At 50.3% G+C, this 23,305-nt stretch overlaps 10 protein-coding genes across 10 annotated transcripts; 7 read left to right on the top strand and 3 right to left on the bottom strand.

Moving 5' to 3' along the window:
• Positions 1–400: 400 nt before the first annotated feature.
• PpBr36_00137 (uncharacterized protein) lies at positions 401–1,514 on the top strand (the record flags this gene model as incomplete). The annotated part of the gene is made up of 5 exons (XM_029887330.1): positions 401–412; positions 545–643; positions 738–975; positions 1,096–1,159; positions 1,232–1,514. The coding sequence occupies 5 exons, from the start codon at positions 401–403 to the stop codon at positions 1,512–1,514; spliced, it is 696 nt and encodes a 231-aa protein (XP_029750976.1).
• Positions 1,515–1,578: 64 nt separating this feature from the next.
• Positions 1,579–2,689, bottom strand: PpBr36_00136 (uncharacterized protein; the record flags this gene model as incomplete). The annotated part of the gene is made up of 5 exons (XM_029887329.1): positions 1,579–1,757; positions 1,850–2,011; positions 2,082–2,442; positions 2,517–2,550; positions 2,640–2,689. The coding sequence occupies 5 exons, from the start codon at positions 2,687–2,689 to the stop codon at positions 1,579–1,581; spliced, it is 786 nt and encodes a 261-aa protein (XP_029750975.1).
• A 459-nt stretch (positions 2,690–3,148) lies between these two features.
• Positions 3,149–4,033, top strand: PpBr36_00135 (uncharacterized protein; the record flags this gene model as incomplete). Its single annotated transcript, XM_029887328.1, has 2 exons — positions 3,149–3,188; positions 3,288–4,033. 2 exons carry the CDS (start codon positions 3,149–3,151, stop codon positions 4,031–4,033), a joined length of 786 nt encoding a protein of 261 aa, XP_029750978.1.
• A 203-nt stretch (positions 4,034–4,236) lies between these two features.
• PpBr36_00134 (uncharacterized protein) lies at positions 4,237–8,246 on the bottom strand (the record flags this gene model as incomplete). Its single annotated transcript, XM_029887327.1, has 6 exons — positions 4,237–5,253; positions 5,323–7,068; positions 7,137–7,726; positions 7,810–7,872; positions 7,944–8,073; positions 8,145–8,246. 6 exons carry the CDS (start codon positions 8,244–8,246, stop codon positions 4,237–4,239), a joined length of 3,648 nt encoding a protein of 1,215 aa, XP_029750977.1.
• A 1,300-nt stretch (positions 8,247–9,546) lies between these two features.
• PpBr36_00133 (uncharacterized protein) lies at positions 9,547–10,676 on the top strand (the record flags this gene model as incomplete). Its single annotated transcript, XM_029887326.1, has 3 exons — positions 9,547–9,737; positions 9,821–10,553; positions 10,623–10,676. The coding sequence occupies 3 exons, from the start codon at positions 9,547–9,549 to the stop codon at positions 10,674–10,676; spliced, it is 978 nt and encodes a 325-aa protein (XP_029750972.1).
• Positions 10,677–12,348: 1,672 nt separating this feature from the next.
• On the top strand, positions 12,349–13,652 carry PpBr36_00132 (uncharacterized protein; the record flags this gene model as incomplete). The annotated part of the gene is made up of 7 exons (XM_029887325.1): positions 12,349–12,389; positions 12,470–12,730; positions 12,828–13,013; positions 13,083–13,155; positions 13,221–13,254; positions 13,465–13,555; positions 13,589–13,652. Coding segments are annotated over 7 exons (750 nt in total), but the record flags the coding sequence as incomplete, so codon positions are not given.
• Positions 13,653–14,850: 1,198 nt separating this feature from the next.
• Positions 14,851–15,986, top strand: PpBr36_00131 (uncharacterized protein; the record flags this gene model as incomplete). Its single annotated transcript, XM_029887324.1, has 3 exons — positions 14,851–14,877; positions 14,967–15,082; positions 15,401–15,986. The coding sequence occupies 3 exons, from the start codon at positions 14,851–14,853 to the stop codon at positions 15,984–15,986; spliced, it is 729 nt and encodes a 242-aa protein (XP_029750974.1).
• An 857-nt stretch (positions 15,987–16,843) lies between these two features.
• On the bottom strand, positions 16,844–18,454 carry PpBr36_00130 (uncharacterized protein; the record flags this gene model as incomplete). The annotated part of the gene is made up of 3 exons (XM_029887323.1): positions 16,844–17,184; positions 17,254–18,219; positions 18,337–18,454. 3 exons carry the CDS (start codon positions 18,452–18,454, stop codon positions 16,844–16,846), a joined length of 1,425 nt encoding a protein of 474 aa, XP_029750973.1.
• Positions 18,455–19,571: 1,117 nt separating this feature from the next.
• Positions 19,572–20,189, top strand: PpBr36_00129 (uncharacterized protein; the record flags this gene model as incomplete). The annotated part of the gene is made up of 3 exons (XM_029887322.1): positions 19,572–19,636; positions 19,668–19,780; positions 20,002–20,189. 3 exons carry the CDS (start codon positions 19,572–19,574, stop codon positions 20,187–20,189), a joined length of 366 nt encoding a protein of 121 aa, XP_029752089.1.
• A 544-nt stretch (positions 20,190–20,733) lies between these two features.
• On the top strand, positions 20,734–21,425 carry PpBr36_00128 (uncharacterized protein; the record flags this gene model as incomplete). Its single annotated transcript, XM_029887321.1, has 3 exons — positions 20,734–20,766; positions 21,174–21,272; positions 21,312–21,425. Coding segments are annotated over 3 exons (246 nt in total), but the record flags the coding sequence as incomplete, so codon positions are not given.
• Positions 21,426–23,305: the final 1,880 nt, after the last annotated feature.

Here is a 23,305-nt window from a genome sequence, read left to right as displayed (position 1 = left end):
CCCTCAACTTCTGTGAGGCCCGGATCACTTGGCGCTCCTTCCAGAGTGGAGTCACCTGAAAGTGGAGCGGCAAAGGCGGCGCGGTCCAGCTACAAAAATAATTAATGGGGCCATTGAACTGCAGTCACCACTCACCAGGCGGTCGTCGCAAAGTTTGGTAATTGCAGTTAACAGCCACAGGATTAGACCCGCGAGCAAGCTGTTGTTGGTGTTGTTGTCTAATAATTACTGAATGCGTGTTTCCGGAATCACAATTGATCAGTTATTTCACTATCATCAATGAGAAGGTAGCCCGATAAAAGCAACAACTTATCTACCTACCAACCCACCTAGACCTTCCTGGCCTTGCCTTTGTCTAGCCATAATCTCATATCATTGGGATATAGCGCCGGAATTTACGATGTTCATATTGGTACGTACATCGGGTCTCAGACACCGCAACGGGGGAACGTGCAGCTATGACGAGGAAAAGGATACAAAAAAACAAAAACCCAATTGAATGAATGGGCTCGGTGTCTGACGAAAAAAAAAATCATTGGACTAGACCAAGATTGCGGACTTGGTCCAAATCAAGCCGGCTCAGTTCGCCAAGCTGAGCATCGATGCCATAGAAGACAATTTAAACGAGAAATATTGCAACAAAGTGAGAATAGCAACCCAACTATTGTCTTTAGACGCTGCCTATCTAGTGAGATCTCAACGGCTAAGATTATCAAACACGCAAAAACGTACCCTAGGTTATTCAAAAAGTGGGACTCTGCATTTGCATGTATGACCTGTTATGGGCTTCCGAGGGCCTCATAGGTCATGGCGACGGTCTTGTGAATGTCAACGGTGAGAACCTGAGTTTTACCTTCGTTCCAGCGAGCCAGCCAGCTAGCGCGGGTTTCACCATATGGCCACTGACAATGTTGAGTTTGAGCGACAAGTCGAGTGTCGCTTGGTCATCTTCAGGCCATTCAAGGGAGAGGTCTTGTTCGCGAGGATAAGCCGATGTGTTAAGGATGGCATACACTGTTCGTATTGCTCCCGCTATACTCCTGTCCAGACCACAAGACGAAGCAACTGCATCACATGCTGACCCCAACAACCCAGTGCGCACTGACTTCTTTGATGACATATTCGTCCCCTTTGACGAACTGCCAGAGGGAGCAACGTTGTAAGTGACGCCGAGCCCCAGCCAAACGCCCCATATCTCTCCAGCTGTGCTGCTAACACCATAGTCCGATAGCGACCATGACCAGTCTCTCTGGGTATGGCATGTGGAGGACCAAGAGATGTACTACGACATCCACGAAATGGTCCGATTTCGCGTGAGCTCCGAGGAGTGGCATGACCAAACTCCCACAAAACCTATCGAAGGCAGTGAGCTTCCTGAGAAGAAGCCCCCCTACCGCATCACTGGTACCATGAAAGAAGAGGGCCTGGGTGTGTGCCTTTGGTGGGGCGACGATGGTGGTGGCGTGGCGGAGGAAGAGGACGTTGAAAATGGCGACATGGAAGTAGATGGATAAGTGCGCCGGCTGCTGTGTGTGGAACCGAATACTTGAACCATTTTCATGTTCGAGCCCTCATGTATCACGCGCCCAGTCTTTCTAAAAGCCTATCCTCCACGTCATCAAGGACTGAGTAGTGCTCGATGACGGCAAGGTTCTCGGCCTCGGCCAGGAACTGCTTGTCCGGATCGACACCTGGTCCGAACATCTGAGGGGCCTGGGGACCCATCTGGCCCATCTGCTGAGCCATTTGGTTGGCGGCTAGTAGACGGGGACGTATCAGCAACCGAATGCAGGTTACTTCGAGCCGCAGATGAGTGGCCAAGGAATGGAAATAAAGAAATAAAACCCACCATTGTCGCTGCCCAGCAGGAAGTTGAAAACAAACTGCAGGCCAAAAATACACAGAAAGTACCAGCTGATACTGGACATCCATCGCGGATCCATATCACGAGTCGCAACGCCAGCCTGGAGCATACTCTTGAACTTGACAGTCAAAGGGAATGGCAGTTTCACTTTGGGACAGTCAGCAGGTTATCGCTTTTGCGTCTTGAGCTTGCCAATACATAGGTCGGTATATCTTACTGATGACGTAGCCGCTGAAGAAAGCATTGATCCAACTCATGATGAGCGTGTTGGGGACTATCATGGCCATGTTGTTCTTCATCATGCCCATCATACCCTCCATGGCATTGGGGTCCGTCATGGGGTTCGGGGGCGCCTGGCCACGGTTCTCGGGGGCCTTGAGAAAAGCGCCGGACTCGTAGGCCGAGGCCAGCGTGTCACGGCGCGTGTTAAAGGATCGCTTGGACAGCACATGGTAGTTGCTGCGCACGTTGATGCCATGTAGCAGAGACCGCTGCTCGCGCATGGCCTTGGCGTCGACCTTTTTGGGCGCGACGGCCATCAGAACTGCCGCATAGTGCCGGAGCATGCCGGTGAGAATCTACAATGCGCATTGCATCGGCTTTGTCAGCGTGTGAGCTTCTAGGAGGAGAAGAAGTGCCGGTGCAAGCTCACCATAACCACGGTGATGGGGCCCAGTATCCAATAGCTATAACAATCCAGTCAGTCACTTGAGCCCAACCCTTTAAGCCCGCGACTTAAGACACCGAGGGCACTTTGGGAAACCGACACACGTACAACAACTGGGGATCCCGATGGATCGTTTGAACGGGAACTTGCGCGGCCATTGTCGGACTTTTTCTATTTCGACCCTAGGCGTTGCAGCAATAGAGATACGGGTGCAGGTTATGTTCTCCTCACAATGGTGTATCAATGAGGCGGAGAAAGCGGTTGCCGTCAAACGCAAGAGTCTTTAGCACGCACGCCACAGAATGGACGTGTGTGAACGTTGCGATTAGGTGCTTGAGTGGATCCGAGGGACAGGATATCGCTTTAGGCAGTACGATGCCCCTTTACAGTGGTATGAGCATCCAACCCCAGCCAGCCACCAGGCAGGGTTACCCTGTACTGAAGATTATACAGATTAAGAATAGGCCTAATTACTAGGAACAGAAGGCGAAGCTTACTCCAATCCGACCACGTATTCGAGGTTTCGACAGCAAAAGAAAGGACAAACCAATCCTCACCCGCGACATCCAAATTATAACACCACAGGCCAAAACCAAAAATCGAATTTTTTTCCCACAATGGCGGCCCAAGAGAAAATATCGGTCTATAACACAGCTGGTGAGTACTGTTTTCCTCTAAAGATTTATCTCCAACTTGCCTTATTCGTCCTCATTGCATGCCTATGCTGATTATCGACTTGCCCACGCGCTTTCAAAGACCTTAAGAACACATCCGATGATGCCATACCCAATTACCTTAACTCGCTCAAGTTCAAGCAGTCGCACACACTCACAGACGTGCGCTTGACGCTTGGCTATTCAGCCTTTGCCATATCGGCCGCCTGTTTCTTCTGGGACTACAAACTGGGCTTTGACAGCACCAAGTACTACACGGCCGCCGCCGTCGCCCTCTATGCCGTCTTGAACGGCGCCCTCTCCCTTTGGGCATTCTTCGTGGAGAAGAACATTGTATACGTTGGCACAGCGCCAAGCGGTGAAAAGGTTCGGTTTAGTGATCTACGGGAAATCACCATCCCCGGATTTGCGTTGAGCATTGCGGCCACTACTAACACGTCAGTCGTCACCCAGATCACCATAGCGTCTAGCGTCCACAAGTATGACCCTACCTACAGGCTCACCATCACAATAGTCCCCAAGGGCTCTTCCAAGGGTCAGACCATCGAGGTCGCCCGTCCTTTTGCGGAGTGGTTCGACTCGGTTGGTCACTTCATTGCCGCACCTTTCCAGACGATGCTGGCTACTTCAGTACCGGCGATAGCCAAGGTGGATTCCAAGAGGCTTGCGGCCCTTCCCGCCGCTCAGGAAGATACTTCGGCACCCAAGGAAGATGGTTACAATGCCGAGATTTTGGATGCTATTTTGGCGTCATCTGGGTCAGCGACAGGTGCAGATCCCTCCGGCTCAGTATCAGCCAAGAAGGGTGGGAAGCGCCGCAAGGCGTAAAAATCTCGAAAACAAAGTCAAAACTAGGGAAACTCCGTGGGAGGGAATCGTATACACTAGACTGGTATTTTTTGGTCACGTAGCATGGGATTGGTTCCAAGCGATTGGGTGATCTATCGAGATTTTGCTGCTATATTATTGACAACGGGAGCTCCTGCAAGCCTCAGAGTGACCACATATATAAACTTTTTTTTTCTTTTTCTTCATGCCGCGAGCTTCGCCCAGCTGCCCCGCGCACTCATGGCAGATTGTCGAACTTCCCGGACTGGATCGCCACAGGCAGTCGCTAGGACACGAGAAATCTGAGCCTTGTACTGGCGAAGGAGCTGCTCGTCAAGCTTCTCTGCCAGCTCCTGGAGCAGTTGTAAACTGAGCCTTCGACAGAGGGCCGAGCTGCCAGGATTCATCACACGTGCAGTCACATCAACCGGCGTTGCCTGTTGTTCATGATGCTGACCCAAGCCAGAGCTCACTGTCGATATGGCTCCTGTTATGACGGCCTTTAGTTGATCCTTTAGAGCATCGGGCTTGTTGGCCAGTATTTCCCTAAGAATTTGAAGAGCTGCCTCGACATCGACCAAGTTCTTGGGCGATGACACGATAATAATGAGTATGCGCATTATGCGATCTGTGTCCTCCGCGTACACTGTAAAGTCCATGTGTTTCATGACATGAACTACGGCGATGGCATTTACAATGCCTCGAGACTTGTCCTGCGTTATGGGGAACGACTGCTCTAGTTTTGGCTTCACCACGCAGATGTAAACCCACTGCTCAGACAAAGGACTCAGGATCGCGTGGTTTTGCGCACTCAGTTGGCTTTTGGCAGCCAGTAGCCCTTCCAAGCGTGGAGCTATTTGCTGCCCACGCTCACCGAGCGCCGCTGGAATGGACGCGAGGATCTTAACCAAGCCTTCTACATCCCTGTCACGTCTTGCGACCGCTCCAGCAGCGAATCCTAGAGCTCTTGCGTATTGCTCTGTTCGGATGCCGGATTGCGTTGCCGAAGCCTCTGCCAGGGTTTTTTCGAGCATTGCACGCAGCGCATCGACAGTTGCCTTCCATACATCCCGCTGCGGCCCAATAAGTGTGGCCTTTGGCAGCCATTTATTCGCCAACAAGGTCACAAAACGGTCACGAACCTTTTGTGTCCTCACAGGGAAAATGTCTGCAGCCGATATGTCGGCCACAATGTGCTGTGTGAGGGATTCAGATGCAAACTGGGTGTGCGTTAGCACCGTATACCTTGTTAAGTGGTTCAGGCTGGGACAAAAGAAGTTGTATCTTACCATTGAAGCCATGGATATTGGGCGCAAGCCCTGTGCAATCCCAAGAGATAGCACATTGGTTCGCCCATCGTTTTCGGCGCTCAGAAACGTGCCATGTGTTTCTGTATGCGCCTGGAATAATCCATACACCTCATCGGTTAGCGACAAGGCCTCCTGTTCCACCTCCTCTAGGTCACGAATGACAAATGTGGCCATATCACCAAGCTGGTGAAGGTAAACGTCCTGAAGATCCACACCCCGGATGCTGGCGCTTGAACCAGGTCCAGCATAGTCTAGAGGCGTCTCTGCAGCAGACGCCGTCTGTAGGTTGAAGTCGGGCCCCAGCCCCAGACGAATTTGCGCTCCCGTGTCCAATTTGGTTGCTCTCTGGTAGAGGATCGATATTAAATAGATGGCGCATTCGAGGTATCCGCGGAAAGTATCACTGGCGGTGCCTGCGCACTCAACTGGCTTGTCATTGTCTGTTGTTGATGCGGCTTCTCCGGCACTTGCAGGTTGTCCGATAACAGCGAATTCAGGATGGCATCTGACAAAATCCGATGTGCAAACTCTCCAGTCAGTATTGATCAGGCTCATCCTTGCATGAGTAGGCTTAGAGCTGCAAGTGTCTCTGAAATGCAAAAGAGCACTGAAAATGCCGGACAGCGTGATGGTCGAAACCTCGAAAGGCACGGAATTTTCGAAGAAGCAAAACAGAAGTCGCAAGACAGAGCTTGTGTAGAGATACAAATGTTGGACCGGATTACCCAGCTTTGGTATCTCTGAACAGCCAATGTATGAAAGTCTTAGGACCAATGTTTTTAGCATCGCGAGCGAGTTTCTAGTTGGAGGTCTACCCCAGACGCGATCCTTGATTGTTGACAATGCTCTCTGGAGCATCGATGCGTATCCTGCAGTGTAAACTTGGACAATCTTCCGCAGAGACGCCACTATGGTATCTGCCAGCTCTTTGCGGGCTCCGCTGTCCGGGGAAGAGGCAAGCTGAAAGATGTTGATAACCCGGTCGGAAATCATAAAGCAGATTTGCTCACACTGCGCCTCGTCACACAAGAGAGTCTGGTGCCCAGCCTCTCCTTGACTGACTTGACAGACCAGAGCTGCAAACCCTTGCACTACCTCTTTGAGGACCGCAATGTTGTCGGCATCTAGTGCTTCTTTATTATTCTCCCTCCAAAATCGATTGAATATTGCATGGAATGACTCCCTAATTTGTGGGTCGAGCTTGAAAACATTCTGTAATTGGTCTGTGGAGGAATGTATCTTGGCAGCATCGATGACTTGCGAGCGGGCATCCAGAAGATCCCTGACGAGGCCTATCAGCGCCGTGGCATGCTCGAGTGTACGAGGCTCTCGCAGGTTCTTGTTGACAGCTTCGACGACTCCAGTGAGAAGCAGTGCAAACGGTCTGGCGTGCACCTCCATGATGCTCCTGAGGAGGAGTCCGGCAGGCTTGGTATAGGTCGGATTTGCCAAGTCATCCAACGAGTCACTTAGGACCATGTCCACAAATGACGATAGTGCGCTGAGCTCACGTGTTGTCTCCTGGGATTCGGCCAAAGGGATTTGTGCCAACCTGAGAGAAATAACACGCATGACATCCAGAGTGCAATCAATTGATTCTTTGATTTCGCCATTTCGAACCTCATATTTTAGAGACGTCCAGAGTTGCCCAGTATATGGCCCTATACTCTGGGAAGGGAGGGCATACTGTTCAAGGCATTGCTTGAGTGTTCTCAGTATGTCCGTCTTGTGAAGTATTACAGGTCAGTCAACAGTTGGCAATACAGCAGCCGTGGATTGTCATGACCACATACCTTGACAGGAATAGTAATAGCATCTCCCTGATCCAGCTTCTGGAGGAGGTAAGGAAAGCTCAATCGAGCGAGTTTATGACTAGAGGCAAAGCATGCTCGAATGGAGCTCTTTAGGTCATCAACGGTGACGCCGCTTGGAGTTGCCGTGCTCCTTAAGGATATAGGGAAGTAGGCCGAAAAAGTCTTGAAGATCTCGTCATGAACATCTGCAGAGAAATCGAACAATTGCACGAGGCTCTGGATTATTTTGAACCACTGTATCAGGCAGTTCGGATCCCGTTCATGGCCACATAGCTGTAGAAGATCGATGGCGAACCCTCCAGAGATCCCGTAGACATGTTGCATTTGACTAGAGATGGCTTCGTTCTCCAGTAGGCTTTGGATGAACTTGTATATCTCCAGGCGCGTTTGAGGGGTCTGCAAGCGAAAGTCGTCTCGCATTGAGACAATGCTCTGAATGATGTTGTCGGCCATCTCCGGTTTGAAAGCCTTCATTGTGGTCAAATATTGGAGGGCTTTGGTAGCCGCCATTATCCCAGCTTTGTGGTCAATACTGTAGAGTCTCCCGAAGAACGTGATGAGGAGGTTGACTTGGAAAGGCTGCTGGTTAGCATTGTCCGGGCAAAGCCCCTGTTGCCTACCGAGATTCACCTCAATGCCATGTTTTACTCACCTTGGTCCGTCCTCAATAAGTTCTTGTCGAGCAACGCCAATGTGTCTGCCAAATATTCCAAAGCTATACGGGAGCGACGGCGGTTGTTAGTACTGCCGTTCACGCAGCGGCGCATGATGCTTTTGAGTATGTACCTTTAGATCTTGCAATGACGCTCACATCAGGCTCTAGACCTCCGTCATTATCAGCTTGGGACTCTGAGCCCGACAACGCGGCAGGCATCCATGGGTCTATAGACTTGACCCAATCCAGGATCGCCGTGCTCTTGACAGAGGCATTTTTGATGGCTTTAGTATGTTTTGTTAGTGAACACCGCCATCAGGAACTCAGTGCACCATGGACCACTTGCCTTCTGCTGTTTTGGCAGTAACATCTTGTCTGGTGGTCGCTTCGTCTGCCAAGACATACTGGAGTGCCAGCCCCTTGAAGTCCGCCATTTTCGGCCTCCGGAGCAACCAAGCTCGAATTAACGGCCTGGAACAGTGACAGAAACGAAGCCTGTGACTCCGCGAAAAGGCGAATCTTGACTTTGCGGTACGGTTGTTCACGTGTTTCCTGGACTCGGCAAACACACCTCATGAAGTCAGATGTACGTAGGCAGCCGGCAGTCGCTATGTTTACCTTAGTTAAGTGCCCAAGATACTTTGAGTCTAGAATAGTAAGTAAATTGGTAGGTAAGGTACCTGGGTAGACAGGGCTCTTGCAGCTGTTATCTGAGAACGTAGCCAATAGAGTTCCTTTCTGGCAATAGGGGATCCAAGACGACTCAACCTGGTCAGGCCTGGCGAGGGGCAATGATTACTGTAGTATACCCTGCAGCGCACGGAGAGAACCGTCACAGTGGCGAAGTTAGTCAGTGGTACAATATTTAACACCCCTAGATGTGGAAAAAGTGCAGTATTCAGCATCAGTGGCACCCAATGCATCATGTCACTGAAACGACTGTCATACGCCGAGTAGCACCTTTGGCTCCATGGCGTCCCGCTATCGGGCCCCCCGGACCTCGCGCCGACAGGGTTCCGGGGTCGCAACTCCCCATACCACTCAGCATGACGTCGATTTTTTGGCGGGCGGTGAAAGATAAAGGCCCTCGATAAGCCTAAAAGGGGCGCGGGGTGAAGAAAAAAGTAGGAGGGGTTAAATTTTCTGCCGATTCGCCGGGGCCAATGGGAAGGATTTTTGGAGACGGAAGAAAAAAAGATAGAAAAAAAAAAAGATTAAAAGAGGGATCGCGTGTCAAGGAACCATTCCAACGTCCATATAGGTCGGTACCTGGGCAAGCTTGGGGATTACCTAAAAAGAAAAAAAAAAAAAAGTCAAGACCCTGAAATTAGCCACCTTCTCGGGGGGGTGCATGGAAACACTTCCAGGACTGTTCAAAAGGAAAGAGTCATAGAAGCCTTGCAAAAAAATAGAAATTATTCTTGCACACAATACCTGATCCAGTGTTTGTCAAATTACCTACACGTGCAGCAAAAGTAGAAGGGAAAAGGTAAACCTCAAGCCCCAAATAACCCGAAATTCATGAGATGCATGCAACTCTTGTTGTATCTGCCCCATTCAAGTAAAATCTCGCCATATCCAGAAGGCTGATCAACTACCAGACGGACACACAGAGACCTTTCACGTTTTTGCTTTTCTTGCAAACACCAAGTGTCCGCAGGATAGTACGATTGCGGTTTAGCCCTGCTTCTTGGTTTGGAATTCCGACCATTACTTCTGCGTCTATCTGCAAACATGGATTCCACTACAGAAGTACCTAAAACCTGCAAGGTCGTGACAGCAGAGACCATCGCAAAAGGTCTTCTGGAGGAGGTCAGGTCGCAAAAGGGGACAGATTCGAAACCTTATCTGGCTGCCTTCCTGGCCAATGACGACCCTGCTGCTCTTCAGTATGCCCAGTGGTCCAAAAAGACGTGTGAAGAGAAGTGTGTACTCCCCTTTTTTACCCAAGTTGTGATTTCAAGTCCCGCCCCGGGACAAGTATTGACAGCCTAGCTGGTGTAAACAGTGGGTTTGAATTTGACCTGCGACAGGTTGGAAAGGATGCGCTGGAAGAGGAGATCATCGCTGCCAATGAGGATGCCAAGGTAGACGGCATCATTGTCTACTACCCGATCTTTCCGGGCAACCCCACGCACGACAAGTACATTCAGGAGACAGTGGCTCTTGAGAAGGACGTCGAGGGCTTGTGCCACAAGCACCTCTACAATATGTATCACAATATCAGGTTTCTTGACCCCCCCACTAACTCCAAGAAGTCGATTCTGCCCTGTACGCCCCTGGCAGTTGTCAAGATACTTGAGCACCTCCAGATCTACAACTCGATCCTGCCATACGGGAATCGTCTGTACGGCAAGACCATCACTGTCATCAACCGCTCAGAGGTTAACGGTCGTCCACTGGCGGCACTTCTAGCAAACGACGGTGCCAAAGTCTACTCTATCGACGTCACAGGCGTTCAGTTGTTCACACGCGGGCAGGGTATTCGGCAGCCACGTCATCAAGTCCTCGACAAGGAGGATTGGGGACTCAAGGACTGCATTCCACTCAGCGATGTCATTATTGGAGGCGTCCCTGTCGCTGAATTCAAGATCCCGGTCGAACTCATACGTGAAGGCGCTGTCTGCATCAACTTCTCTTCCTTCAGAAACTTTGATGGACCTGCGGTAAAGGAGAAGGCATCGATATATGTCCCGTCTGTCGGCAAGGTCACGATTGCTGTGCTCCTGCGGAACCTAGTAGTAAGTTGACTGCCGCAACCTTTTGCAAACAGCGATAGCCTCAGGGTAAAGGCTAACTATGAGGACCAGCGGCTCATTGCCAACCGAAATCCGGGCGTTGAAGCGGCGGCAGCGAAGTCTTAGACTGGTGCCAATGACAAGGTAGGACGATGGGCGGGGGGAAGAGGCGTGCAACCATGGCTCGGGGGATAAGAAAAATAGAATATCAAAAATCACCAATGAGGTGGTGGCTTTGGGAGCCGCTCGGATAGAGGTGCAAGACATCTGTACCGGTTATACAAAGAAGAGTGTGAAGGAAGACAATGATAAAACGACCCATCGACGTGTGCCATATCATCTTGGCACGGTACCTTGAATGAGCATCTCTACAGTGAAGAGATAAATGGTTGAGATGGTGTTTATCTCATGGGCCATGTGAGACCAGTATAACACGTATGATGGCAACAATTACCGTTTTTTGATTGTGTTCTCTTTTCTGAATAGCTGATGGCGAGCAAATATAACACTGTAAGGGTGCTCGAATGCTTCGTTCTATGAACAGCCGTGAAATCCCAGGCCCGGAGAGAGGTCGGGAGTGAGTACCTGTGGGTACAGGTGGCAGATAGCACATCAGGTTTTTGCTTGGGGAAGATTGTGGTTTCTGACTCAAGGTACCACGGAGATAAATGCAACTGTCGCCATTCTCATCAGACATCCCATGAGCTGGTCGTGCGGTCAAACTAAAAACAAGTTCATTTCTGCGGCTAACAAAAAGGGTTTTATTTGCAAGGCGTATTTGTGAATTAAAAGTGCCATTGTCTGTCATGATAGGGGTTCTAAATGCTAATCTGCATACTGTTTACACACGGCATCGCACCCATCGAGGTTGCGGGCGCAAGTGTCACAGCAACTAACCCTATGTGTGGTGATATAAATCGAAGCATTCCACGTAGCTTTGCTAAGCAGCGGCGGCGGTAACGGCCACGGCGAAAACAGCCAGTGTGGAAGTTATGGAACGTGGTTTGAAGATATAACACCAAATTTTTACCGCAAACATCTTAATACAGTAAAAACCGCTAATACTAGGACATATGGGAGAGGTTTTGTGATGTTGGTCGTGTCTTCATGACAAGTGCAAATTTAAATGAGGTAGAGTAATACAATACAACAAGAAAATAGAAATAATGGGTGAAATCCAGAGAAAATGACAAGAAAGAGAGGAAGAAAAACAATGTTGTTATGCCATCATTGAACCTGCGTATTGTGCATTAGGCAGTTGAAGAAGATCCAAACATGCAAATTCCCTGCACCCAAGTACAAATCGGTTTCCTTTCCCTATCGACCGATGTTTACAGCACATCCAAGTGCTGAAGCAATGACGGATCTTGAGTGCCTATGTCTATTGCAAATATATAAATATATGACTCCAAAAGCAGGTAGGAGTAGGACAGGTATGGCAGCGTACAATAAGAGGCAACTTGTGGCGACAAGCTACTGAGGGACAAATGAAGTAAGATACATACAGTGTGTACGTATTTGAGGTTACTTGACACAGTGGGTCACCAGCGGCAGCGCCATTCGTTGCGTCTCCACCAAAAATTTCACCGCCTACCCCACACTCTGGTGGCGCTGCCATTTTCGAGAAACTCCGGCTTGCCTCTCTGTTTTCGCAAGGCTTCGTCCTGTAACTTTGATCAGTATTTCTTGGTGCCGTGCCCGAACGGAAGTTATCAGTCAACATGGTATGTGACTCACAGTCCACCCAGATGTTTACTGCTGCTGATCCAAAGCTGACCAAAATTTTACATGAAAACAGCCCCAGAACGAGTATATCGAGAGGTGGCGCAAGCAGCATGGGTCAGTACCTACTCAACCAAGGAGAGGATCGATCAAGGAATCGAATCGCATAACTGACCATTCGTTGTGCTGAAATATAGTGTGCGCTTGGATCATGAGGAGCGCGCGCGCAAGAAGGCCGCCCGTGAGGAGGGTCACGGCAAGTCGGCCAAGGCACAGAACTTGCGGGGTCTGAAGGCCAAGCTGTTCGCCCAGGAGCGCCGCAAGGAGAAGATTCGCATGAAGAAGGCCATCAAGCAGCACGAAGAGCGCAACATCAAGGGTGCCGCAGCCGACAAGGACCCCTCGAACCCTGTTCCGGCCTATCTCCTCGATCGCAACACCCCCAACACATCCAAGGCGTACGTACAAACCAGCAACACATGTGCTCTGCAAAGAATCGAATGTCCCACGTCTCTATCTCATGCGCAGCTGCTAATCAGAAGATACGGGATCCAGGCTATCGTCTTCCATAAAGCAGGCGCGTGCAGAAAAGGCCGCCAAGTTCTCGGTGCCAATCCCGAAGGTGCGTGGTATCAGTGAAGAGGAGCTCTTCAAGGTGGTGCATACAGGAAAGTCCAAGAGGAAATCGTGGAAGCGTATGGTCACAAAGCCCACGTTTGTGGGTCAGAACTTTACAAGGAGGTTGGTACAATCTTATCTGAGCGGCTTCACTTCTGAGCAGCGACAACCGGACTGACGGAATGACCGCAGGAATCCAAAGTACGAGCGCTTCATCAGGCCAATGGGTCTGCGTTACAAGAAGGCTCATGTCACACACCCTGAGGTGCGAATTATTACACTGGAAAGCGCCCAAAAATAGACTCGTTTCACAAGCTAACAGATGTACAGCTCAACGTCACCGTCCATCTTCCTATCCTTGGAGGTAGAGTACTATCACATTCAATCAAATCACGAAGCACAACTTGTTTCTCGATGCTGACCTCCATTATAGTCAAGAAAAACCCGTCAAATCCGTTATAGTATGCGTCTTCTACTCTTTAATTGTTTTGATTCCATATATTGTGGGTTGTGGCCATCTGTGTTGGGACTTACTGACAAGCATCTAGCACTCAACTTGGGGTACTCTCGAAAGGAACCGTGATCGAGGTCAACGTATCAGAACTTGGTATCATGGCTGGAAACAAGGTCGCTTGGGGAAGATATGCCCAGGTTACCAACTCGCCGTAAGCACACTGTCCCATCTTCATCTTAAATAGAATCGGGCCTGACAATTTTCACAGGGAAAATGATGGTTGCGTCAACGCGGTTCTTCTTGTTTGATCAGGATCGATCCACTGCCAACCATTCTGCTGAATTCATCTGGGATTAGCAATGAGTGGGAACCACGGATTTTGACTCTACGAGCGAGTCTTAAAAAGAACAATAGCTGGGTTTATATGATTTAAGTGTTTCGGTCTGCTGGCTCGCAGCTCTTTCCACGAAGAAAGGCAGCTGGGATAGGAGTCAGTTTGGACCTCCATTAGATGACGACCACCTCATATGACATGGCTGTCGAATCGCAGTTTTACAGGAGGGCTGGCTGCTGCACAAAAATACAAAAACTAAAAGGTCAGAGCCAAAGGGAGACGGCCAGGCCATTGGGGAGGCATTTACGACATTCATGGCATTGCTCACAAAGCCTTGCGTCGAGGAATACACAAGTGCTAGACCTAGACTAGACTAGAGCCAGTCTAGTCTACAAGTGTTTGATTCATGAAGATGAGATTGAACAACCAAGCCTCGTCGCTGACGAGGCATTCTCATAGTTATTTATTAATGATAGAAGTCTTGTCAATTGGTGGTGTATGATGTTTCTCGCATTAAACAGGACAAATTGCCGCCTAGATGCTAAACTGGTGCTATTTATTTGCATGAGCAGGCAATTGATTTACCTCTTAGCTAAGGTCGACGCCCGGCATGAAAATGGACCCCAAGTAGCCATGTGACAGTCACATGCAAAAGAATCTGATGCATAATCTGGGGGAATTTTGTGGGGCAACCTGGTTCTGTAAAGTAACGTGGATTGATTGAACTGATTGCTTGGGTACCGCGGCGCGGCACTTGGGCCCGCCAACCTCGGGCCAAAGGTGATGTAAGAGAGAGAAGAGACCTTTGAGCCATCTAGTCTCATCTGACTGGCGGACAAACCACGCGGTCCAACCCCCAGCTGGATCAGATTCGACTCCAATGCCGCAATCGGAAAAGGCTTAATTCTTCTCTTTGCGATCAGAAGCGCACTCTGGCAGAGGTCGCTGCCGATTCCTTGTATTGTTTTTTTTCTCTTTTTTTTTTTTTGTTTTTGTTTTTGGAATCGATTGGTTGCCGGGTAGTTTACTCGTATAGACCGTTGTCTCTTAACGGTCGCTAGACATCTCCGCCGAGAAAACAATCCAGTCCGCGGTATTCACAACGACGGGTTCAGTATATCGACCGCGCCAAACAGTTTCCAACAGGGAAGTTAGAGGCAACGCCGTGCACCATGGCTGCCGCTATCCAAAGCCTCCAGGTTCGTCCCCTTACTTCGGCAAGGAAAGAGCGAAACGAATCGGTCGTTTGGCCTATGTTGGAGTATTTACTGATCCACATCGCCGTCAGGCCTCTCTGGAGCGGGTCATCCTAGACCCTCGTTACCATGACCTTCTCGCCGTCGTCAAGGGCGCACGCAATGGTGCCGTCTATGGCACCAAAGTTCGCTTCCCCCACGCGCTGGTGTACGTGTGACGCGGTCCTCCTTGCTATCGTCGGCAATTTCCTCAGACCAGCCCAACCAGTGATAGTGCTAACGGGGAAGGCGGATTGTGTCGGTGGACAGTATGATATTACTCTTTCGGTCAGGGACGTAAGTGTCACCCGCTTGGAAACATGAACTCTCACCCGGACTCCGTCTGCACCCTTTTTTTTTTCTTCCCCTCCCCTTTACGTCTTCCCTGCCGACAACACAAGGGGGGAAAAAAAGAAGAGAGGTTGGACAGAAATGGTTTCATCTCCGGAAACTGATCATGACGAACCTGTTTCACGCGTCCAACCAGATTACGGGAGAAGCTCTGGCTCGTGTTCCGCGCAACGCGAACGCACGCCCGTAACTTGGCCAAGTTTGTCACCATTTACAAATTCACTTGCTTCCTGCTGAAGCATTATGGACCCACACCGGGCAAGGAGGGTGAGTTCTCTGTCGGTCTCGATGTCCTTCCTCCCGGCGTACCTGTAGAACGCCCCTCATTAACCAATCAACCGGCAGGCCCATATGACACCTTCGTGGCTGGCATGCTCGGCGGCTACCTCGTCTTTGGAGGCCGCTCGAGCCGCACAGGCAAGATCAGCAGTGTGAACCAGCAGATCGTCGTCTACGTGTTCGCGCGCGTCGTTCTTGCCCTGGCCCGCCTCGCAGTCAAGCCTGGCTACGGACTGCCCGTCGTCTCGGAACCTAGGAACTCTGCTGCAATCAGCCACTATGCCTGGCCCGTATTCGCTGCCACGAGTTGGGGGCTTGTCATGCACCTGTTCAGGTACCACGCCGCCGAACTTCAGCCCAGCCTGAGGAGCAGCATGACATACCTGTATCTGCAAAGCAATGAATGGGATGGCTTGAGGAACTTTCTTTGGCATAACAAATAGCATTCGGCATCCTTCACTCGTTGAGTAATGACATAGACATCTCATGAACACATACAACTTTGTCCATCAACTGCTCGGCTGCAAGAATCAATGTTGCTCGGTGTGAGACGCATCTGCGCCGCCTGTTGCGACAGGGTTGAGTAAAAAGAATAATAATCTTCCAATCCATTGTTTGTACAAATGAACCAAGTTCCTAGCCACTACATCTCCATGATAAGTGTCGGCCGGAGTTACAACTTCTCCTACTTTTGATTCCAAAATCACTAGAGCAAGAACCATAGCAAAAGCAACCCTTTCTCGGGTGCCAGTAAGGGGTATATACACTCAAAAAAGAGAAAAAAAAAAAGAAGAAAAGAAGAGAAGAAAAGAAGACCTAGGGAAAAAGAGAGAGAGAGAGAGAGAGAGCGAGGACAAGATCAGCTCATGTGAGATATGGTATTCGTATCCCGACTTAATATGTCAAAGTTCACCAGTCCAGGAATCCGGTCATTAAAGCCCATATAGCTCAGTTGCAAATGTAGTGACAAAAACCAGGTTAGAAGATGAATTATGGTCGTATTAACAAAAGAGAAAAGTGGCGCGGCCAGTCCTGGGCGTTGGCATTGGATAGTTGATACATTTGGTAGTCACTCGCCTCGAGGAATGCTGCCTTCGCACTAGTTGGGTCGACACCGCGATGCAGAACTAGGCCAGAAGGATGGGCATGTCTCGAGTTTAGTGCCGCTGGGTGTGATCGGTTCAAATGGTCTGGAGCAACCGTTGGCTGTTCCTCGGAAGTCTTTGGTGAATTCGAGCTCCGAAGGGATCTCCCATCGTAAAGTCTAAGCCAACGGCCACGTGTGGATTTTGCTCATAAGCTAACGATATCCATTGGCTCTCGGTTGCTCGTATTGAACTCCCGTCATTGTGTCGGGCGGTCCAGGTATTCCATTGTTCAAAGACCTCAAAGGCGGGAGCTCTTGCCTGAGAGATGTCGGTCGTCCGTACCCGTCGCTCCCATTCTGCGACGATAAATTCGGCAAACCAGCGACACCATGGTGTGAATTTGAAGCATTTGCGAGCTCGTTGCGTAACTGTGTGTTTTCGCTACGAAGCGCCATCACATCGCGCCTCATGGCTTCGAGTTCTTGGTGGAGGCTACCGTTGGTCTGATGCATGCTGCGAAGTGTGTCCGCTTGTCTCTTGTGTTCGGCGATCGCTAAAAATCATGTTCAGTATTTTTGTTACCTCTCTGGACTGTGCGCTCAATCATTAGCACCAGGCATACCTTTTGTCAGAATTTCCCATTTGGAAGCTTTGGAACCACGTTCCTGTGGCATGAGGTCACGGAGCTCCTCGAATAGCTCCTTCATCTCCGTCCGCCGCTTACGTTCCGCAAGCTTGTGACTCCGTCGCAGTTCTGGCGTCCGGCTGTATGGCTGTGAGCCTGGGGCCAGACCGGCTGCATCCCCCTGGAGCTCGCCAATTTGTTTATGCTGTAGTGTATGATGGTGGACGGCTGGATACTCGTTGGAGAAGCGCTCCGATTGGTGGAGGCCGTCATCTAAGTGACGCTGACCAGGGGGCAGCCGTGACTCCGTGGTGAATTGGCTACTCGCCAGTGATTCTGTAACGCTGCTTCTGCGTGAATCGACCAAGCTTTGACTGGCAGAAGGCAATCTTTGAATCTCTTCCTCTGGGAACGCCCAAGCTTGTCCTTTGGTTGGCTCGGCGGCCCGGGCGATGTTGCCCGTCGCCGGTCCAGTGATCGCTGGGGCCGTACGGGCAATTTTGGGGTGCAAGTCTGGGGTCCTGTCGTTGCTCGGTTGGTATCCATTGGAGATTCTGTGAATCGACAAGCTGTCGAGGTGCGCAGGTCGGGGATTCCGTTGCTGTAATAGGGTATTTTGTATGGACGTCGTAGACGGATTGTGACTTGTGTAGGGCGAGTTGCCTAATCTCATGTCCCCTATGCCTTGATTCAGAATTCTGCTGTCCACACTTTCCCGGCGAGACACGGGTTGGTCAAGGTGCTCGCCGTTCCAATGGTTGCCATTGGACGCCGATTCGAGGGATTGTGGGCGTTCGTGTCTTCGGTGGTCGACGCTTGCTGGGGTGGTCGGTGAGACCATGGATGCAACGCTCATGTTGCTCGTTGAGGGAGAAACGAGAGGCTGTGGCATCAAATTTGCAGACGTGTTGATGGGGGACGGCGATGGTGTGTTACTATTTGTGTGGAGGGATGGCGGTGCGCCTGTCGAGTCGCGAGGGGTTAACATGCCTACGCCAAGGCAAGACGTTGTTGAATTATCTGACAGCCAGCATCGTTAGTCGAGGATAGAGTTAGAGGGCATATGGGAATTCCACTTACGTTTACTATCCGTGCTCGAATAGTATGCGGAATCCCGGTTTTCCTCGGGTCGATTGAGGACGCCAGCTAGGCCTGCCGGCAGCTTCTGAGAAGCTGGTCGCTGATCCATCTCTGCCATTTTCGTGGACCTGTCTGTTCCAAGTGTGAAGCAGACTCATGTGATTGATGAAAGGGTGGCGGGTACCGATTTCCGTTGGCCTAAATTTAATGAGCTGAAAAAAAAAAAGATCGAGCGTCGAGTTACATTCCTCGAGTCCCCTTGGAGCTTCAATTCTACTCTTTTCGGTGTACCAAACAGTGGCGCTTATGTACTAGCAACCGCCGGTAACGTCTGGCAAGCCTCGAACTCTTGCAATAGCCCGGCTGTAAAAGACGAGGCGCCCACAATGCCAGTGGTGGTGAGTGAAGTTGGCGTGCGCAAAGGTTCCGATCAAGTGCTTGACTACCTTAGAAGCGGCCAAGAGGGTGGGTGGCGGCAAACCGATTATGGAGAGGGCGACCTATGCGCGTGATTGTGGGGAAAATCAAAGAGTGAACTGCGCAGGTTGCGGCAAGGAAGAAAGCGGGCTGTGGGCTCTGCTTATACTTTGGAGGGGGCGATCGCAAGGAGCATGCGACAAAAAGTCGACCAGCTCGATTTGAGAACCACAAGCGGCAGACCCAAGACACACCACCAATAGGTAGCCTGGAGAGTAAACAAGAAGAAGAAGAAGAATAAGAAGAAGACAGAAAAAATAACAGCAAAGTCAAGAAAGGACAAAGAGAGGTCGAGTGACGAGAATGAATACAAGAGGGCCGGAGGGGTACACACGGCGGGCGGCGGAGTCAGGGTACCAGGGGAGGTAGGTTAGAAAGAAGGTAGGTTAGGTCGGTTAGGTTATGTAGGTAGGTATGGTAGGCCGCGACTGTCTAGGTCTAGGTTTAGATCGAGGCCGGGAAGGTGGTACAAGGTCAATTGCTCGAAGCGACAAAGAGACAAAGAAATCGAGGCCCGCAACAGGATCAATTGTTAGTTAGTTTGAGCTGATGACGGTGTGCCTTTGCCCATCTCTCAACACAGTTCCTGTATGGACTACGTGGCTGGCGCAGTCCAATCGAGGTTTAGAGTGATCTGCATCGGACCAGGCTCTAATCGTACATAGGCAGTAGTGGACGAGAGGGGGCGTCTGGAGGTAGAGAATTGAGACGTTGGAAAGGGCTCCTCAGGCAATGTAATGGATTGACTGAGTAACTGGATGGGCGGGAAGAGAACGGGTGAGGTGCGGGCGCGGAAGCGGGCGAATGCGTGGTGCTTGAGAACGTGGGTGTGGGTCCTGGCAGAGACAAGGCAGAACGGCAGTGGACAGGGATCTACCTAGGCTTTCCCGTTTCCCTCGACAGGTGTGGTGCGTGCGTTTCGTTGCGCGTGCTCCACAGCACCACCTCCCCTTGCTGGATGAGGAAAGTAATTGGCACTGTAGCTGTAGAAAGGAATAAAGATAAAGAAAGAGAAAGAAAATGTAAATTGGTTGAGTGACTACCTATTTAGCAGATGATCACCACATTTGGTTTGGAGAATAATGGCCAAGGTACATTTACCAAAGTGGGTAGCTACTTTGGGTGCCTAACTCACCCTCGGCTTAAACGATGTACCTTGGTCATTCGTTAAAAGTACTGTAGAATCAGGTACCGGATCCTGGGATCAACAGAAGCCGACTGGTCGATCCCTTCCTCAAACGACCGAGGAACATAAACCACCACGTGTGGCTTCGAAGGGCAGGCTGAAGTGGACTTCCAGACGAAAAGCTGGGGCTGATGAGCGAGGAAATCCTTGCGCCCAGCTACTGTATCTCATCACTTTGTACTGTAGTTAATACTGTTGGTGCTAGGAAAAAAATCCCGGAAAGCATCACCATGCTGAATACTGTACGTCACGGTTACAAGATTTCCGGTGCATTCCACAGTCGTTCGGTACCTATTTGAGCTGTAGGTGACCGAGGTACTTCCCGCCATGGCAGCTGCCAACTACAGAACTGTAAAGGGTTACTGTACCAATCAATTAGATTACATTCTTGATTCATTCTTATTAGTGAAGGATCGCTCATTAATCCCGGGAGCATCTTTGCGTGGCACTGCTACGTAGTACTGCGTGATATACAGTGGTACCATTGAATGTGGATTTGAAGGCTGGTTTTGCGTGTTTGTGTTACTTCCTTCTTCCCGTCCCCTTCCTTTGCTGCCAATCAATTCTAGTGATCTGATCCATTTACCTTCATGTAACTGCAATAATTATAGATGTGGGTCTTGAAGTTGCCCTCCCACCCAAGAGAGGGCAAAGATCCGAGATCTTTGTTTGCCATGCCGCACGCTTCGCGCGACTAAGGCATCTGGTCTTGGTGGGCCTACACCATAAACAGCATGGGGAGGGTGCTTGGGGGGGACCTTACCACGGTACGTTCTATGCCTCTCCTGGCATGACAGTGTACACACTATCAAAAGAAACTGTGCCTCAACCCTTGGCTACGACATGGGTGCAAGCGGCTACAAAAATCCCCTGTCCAGGGTGTCTGCTCGGGCGGAGAGGAGGTTCCTTTTTTTTTTTTTTTTTTTCCTCTCTTCCTCCCATTGTTTTTCTTCTCCCTTTGTTGATGCGGCCAGATGCCACGCGACTTGAAAAACTCTCCGTTCGGTTAGACTCCCAGTTTTTGGTAGCGTGGCCATGCATTGTTAGTTGCAGTTTATCAAGCAGCATATTAATAAGTTTCTTAGTTTATCTGCTGTATGTACTTTGGTACATACCTGGCTACCACATGGCCTTACACTATTGACTTTTACTACTGCCTGCATAAGCAGTGCAGCGCTCCGGCCCCATCAGGGAAATCTCTGCGCAAGACTTAAGTCCGTGGGTGGTGATGATGGTGGTAACGCCGAGGTCAACGTCCTTTTCTGTAGCTCTCGTGCGATGTAAAAGCAAAAAGGGCCACCACTTTACCTAGGTAGTCCATCATCGCTTTGACAGCCTGGTAAATTACACGGCATGGTCCATTAAAACACGCTGCAATCTCCTGCACCAGACCCTCTCCCATTGCCCTCCCTACCTGGAGACCTTATGTACGTAAGGTATGTAAGTGAGGTACCTTCTACCGTGGGTACTATGACTACTGCCCCTATGGCTCGGACATAGTACCGAGCAACAAATACACACCCTCCACTTGTGCTGTAACCAATGGCCGTAACGTCCAACGGTAACATCCAACGGTCCAACTAAATACTGGAGACCCGCCCGTCTTCGCCGATGTTCAGCCTACGTGAGCATCCATTGTTTGCTATCCGAGGTACGAATTATATTGCACCTAGCGTGTATATTTAGTAGCAACAGCGAGGTATCTAATGGGAAGCTGATTGTTACCTAGGTAGGCAGGTACCTACTGCAAGTTTCCGAGGCGATTCTCAGTTGGCAGAGTGCGCCCCACGAGCAAGCTAAAAGTGGTGGTATTTAGTTCACCATGGCAACTTAGGCGCACGCCGCACGCTGCAGCGCGCACCCCATGAATGATATCTACTCTTACATCGATTATATTGGAACCAACGCGGGATGACTACTTAGTTAGATGGTCGCAGGTTGCCGCCCCGTCGGGTCCTAGGCTAGCCTCGGTGTTACTGGTCAATATGATCGGCCAACCACGGCAAGCTATGGCCAGTGCAGTCTACTGTCAGTACCTACCTGGATAGGCAAGGTAGGGCAGGTAATTAGCGTTTGTCTCCCCCGCGCGTTCGATGAACCCTGAACCTACGCCCCATCGATTTCACCCTCGAGGTTCGATTGTCATGGCACGGAGAGGTTATGTGCCGCCATTCCGGGTCGCTCTGGCGTGACAACGCACGCCCTGCAATCCTTCCTTGATCGTTTTATCTCGCGGCTGGGATGATCTATGCCACTGCCTTTACGATAAAACAAATACCTGCCGACGTACGTAGGGATTGGTCTCTGTACGGCTGGGGCTGGGTTGTTCAAACCACGGAGCTGACCAGAGCTGACCAAAGCCGTGTCCCTCTGTCATTTTAAGTAACAGCATAAGTCACGGCTGAATATCTGTCTGTCCTGTCTACCTCCCTCTCCCTCTATCAAAGGGATGAATAGCGCTCATGAGTCACAGTGTGCCACCTGCCCTGAGCAACGCCACATCGGCCTTTGACCTGGGCTAGGTCGCAAGCCCGATTCAAGGAGAGCACATTGCCGTCGATACAAAGGCTTGCGCGACATGAGTGTTGCCGCCGTGTCGCTTCCAGACTGGCGGGATTTAGGCTCACGGTATAATCAATTGGGCCATCTTTTCGAGAGGCTGGCGGGCTGACTTTGCTTCGCAGCCTGCCTGGTTTCAGTCCTTCCCCCCCTTTTTTCATGTTACTCTACGGCTTCTTCCGATCTCGGCGATGTCTTGGCACTTTGTCGACGCCACAATTCGTATGGCTTCCCGTCCCCCGGTGAGAAACAAATGAACAGCCATTCGGGAGCCGAGCATAGCTAGTGGGGGAGGAGACTCTTGGGTAGGACGATATTCCCATGTTACGCTTGCAGTCGTGGCGTTTCTTGTCACTTAAAATTGAAAGAATTGCAAGTTTGAAGTAGCGTCAATATATCATAATCATGTTATCATATGTGTGTCTGAGTCTATGCCCTCGGAGGCTGGCATGTACGGTAATACAGACTGGGACCCAGGCACTAATTGAGGGATTACACGTGCCAGGGGCCATCTCGAGGTGGTTGACTGCAGCTATGCGATTGAGGGTAGACCCGGGCCTTGAATGAAGAAGAGACCTTTGAGGAAAGATATACACCTGAACGGACTACCTATGTCACGATGCCAAGTAATAGGTGAAGAAAGCGTGATGATTTTTTTTTTTTTTTGGGTAGTAGCCGAATTTACCCTTAGAGGGAAAAATAGCAATGGACCAATATTCCTTTTTTTTTTTTTTTTTTTTTTTTTTT

The sequence above is a fragment of the Pyricularia pennisetigena genome, chromosome 2 (assembly GCF_004337985.1).
Source record: "Pyricularia pennisetigena strain Br36 chromosome 2, whole genome shotgun sequence".
NCBI lineage: Eukaryota > Fungi > Ascomycota > Sordariomycetes > Magnaporthales > Pyriculariaceae > Pyricularia > Pyricularia pennisetigena.
This window is presented reverse-complemented; position numbering and strand designations above follow the sequence as displayed.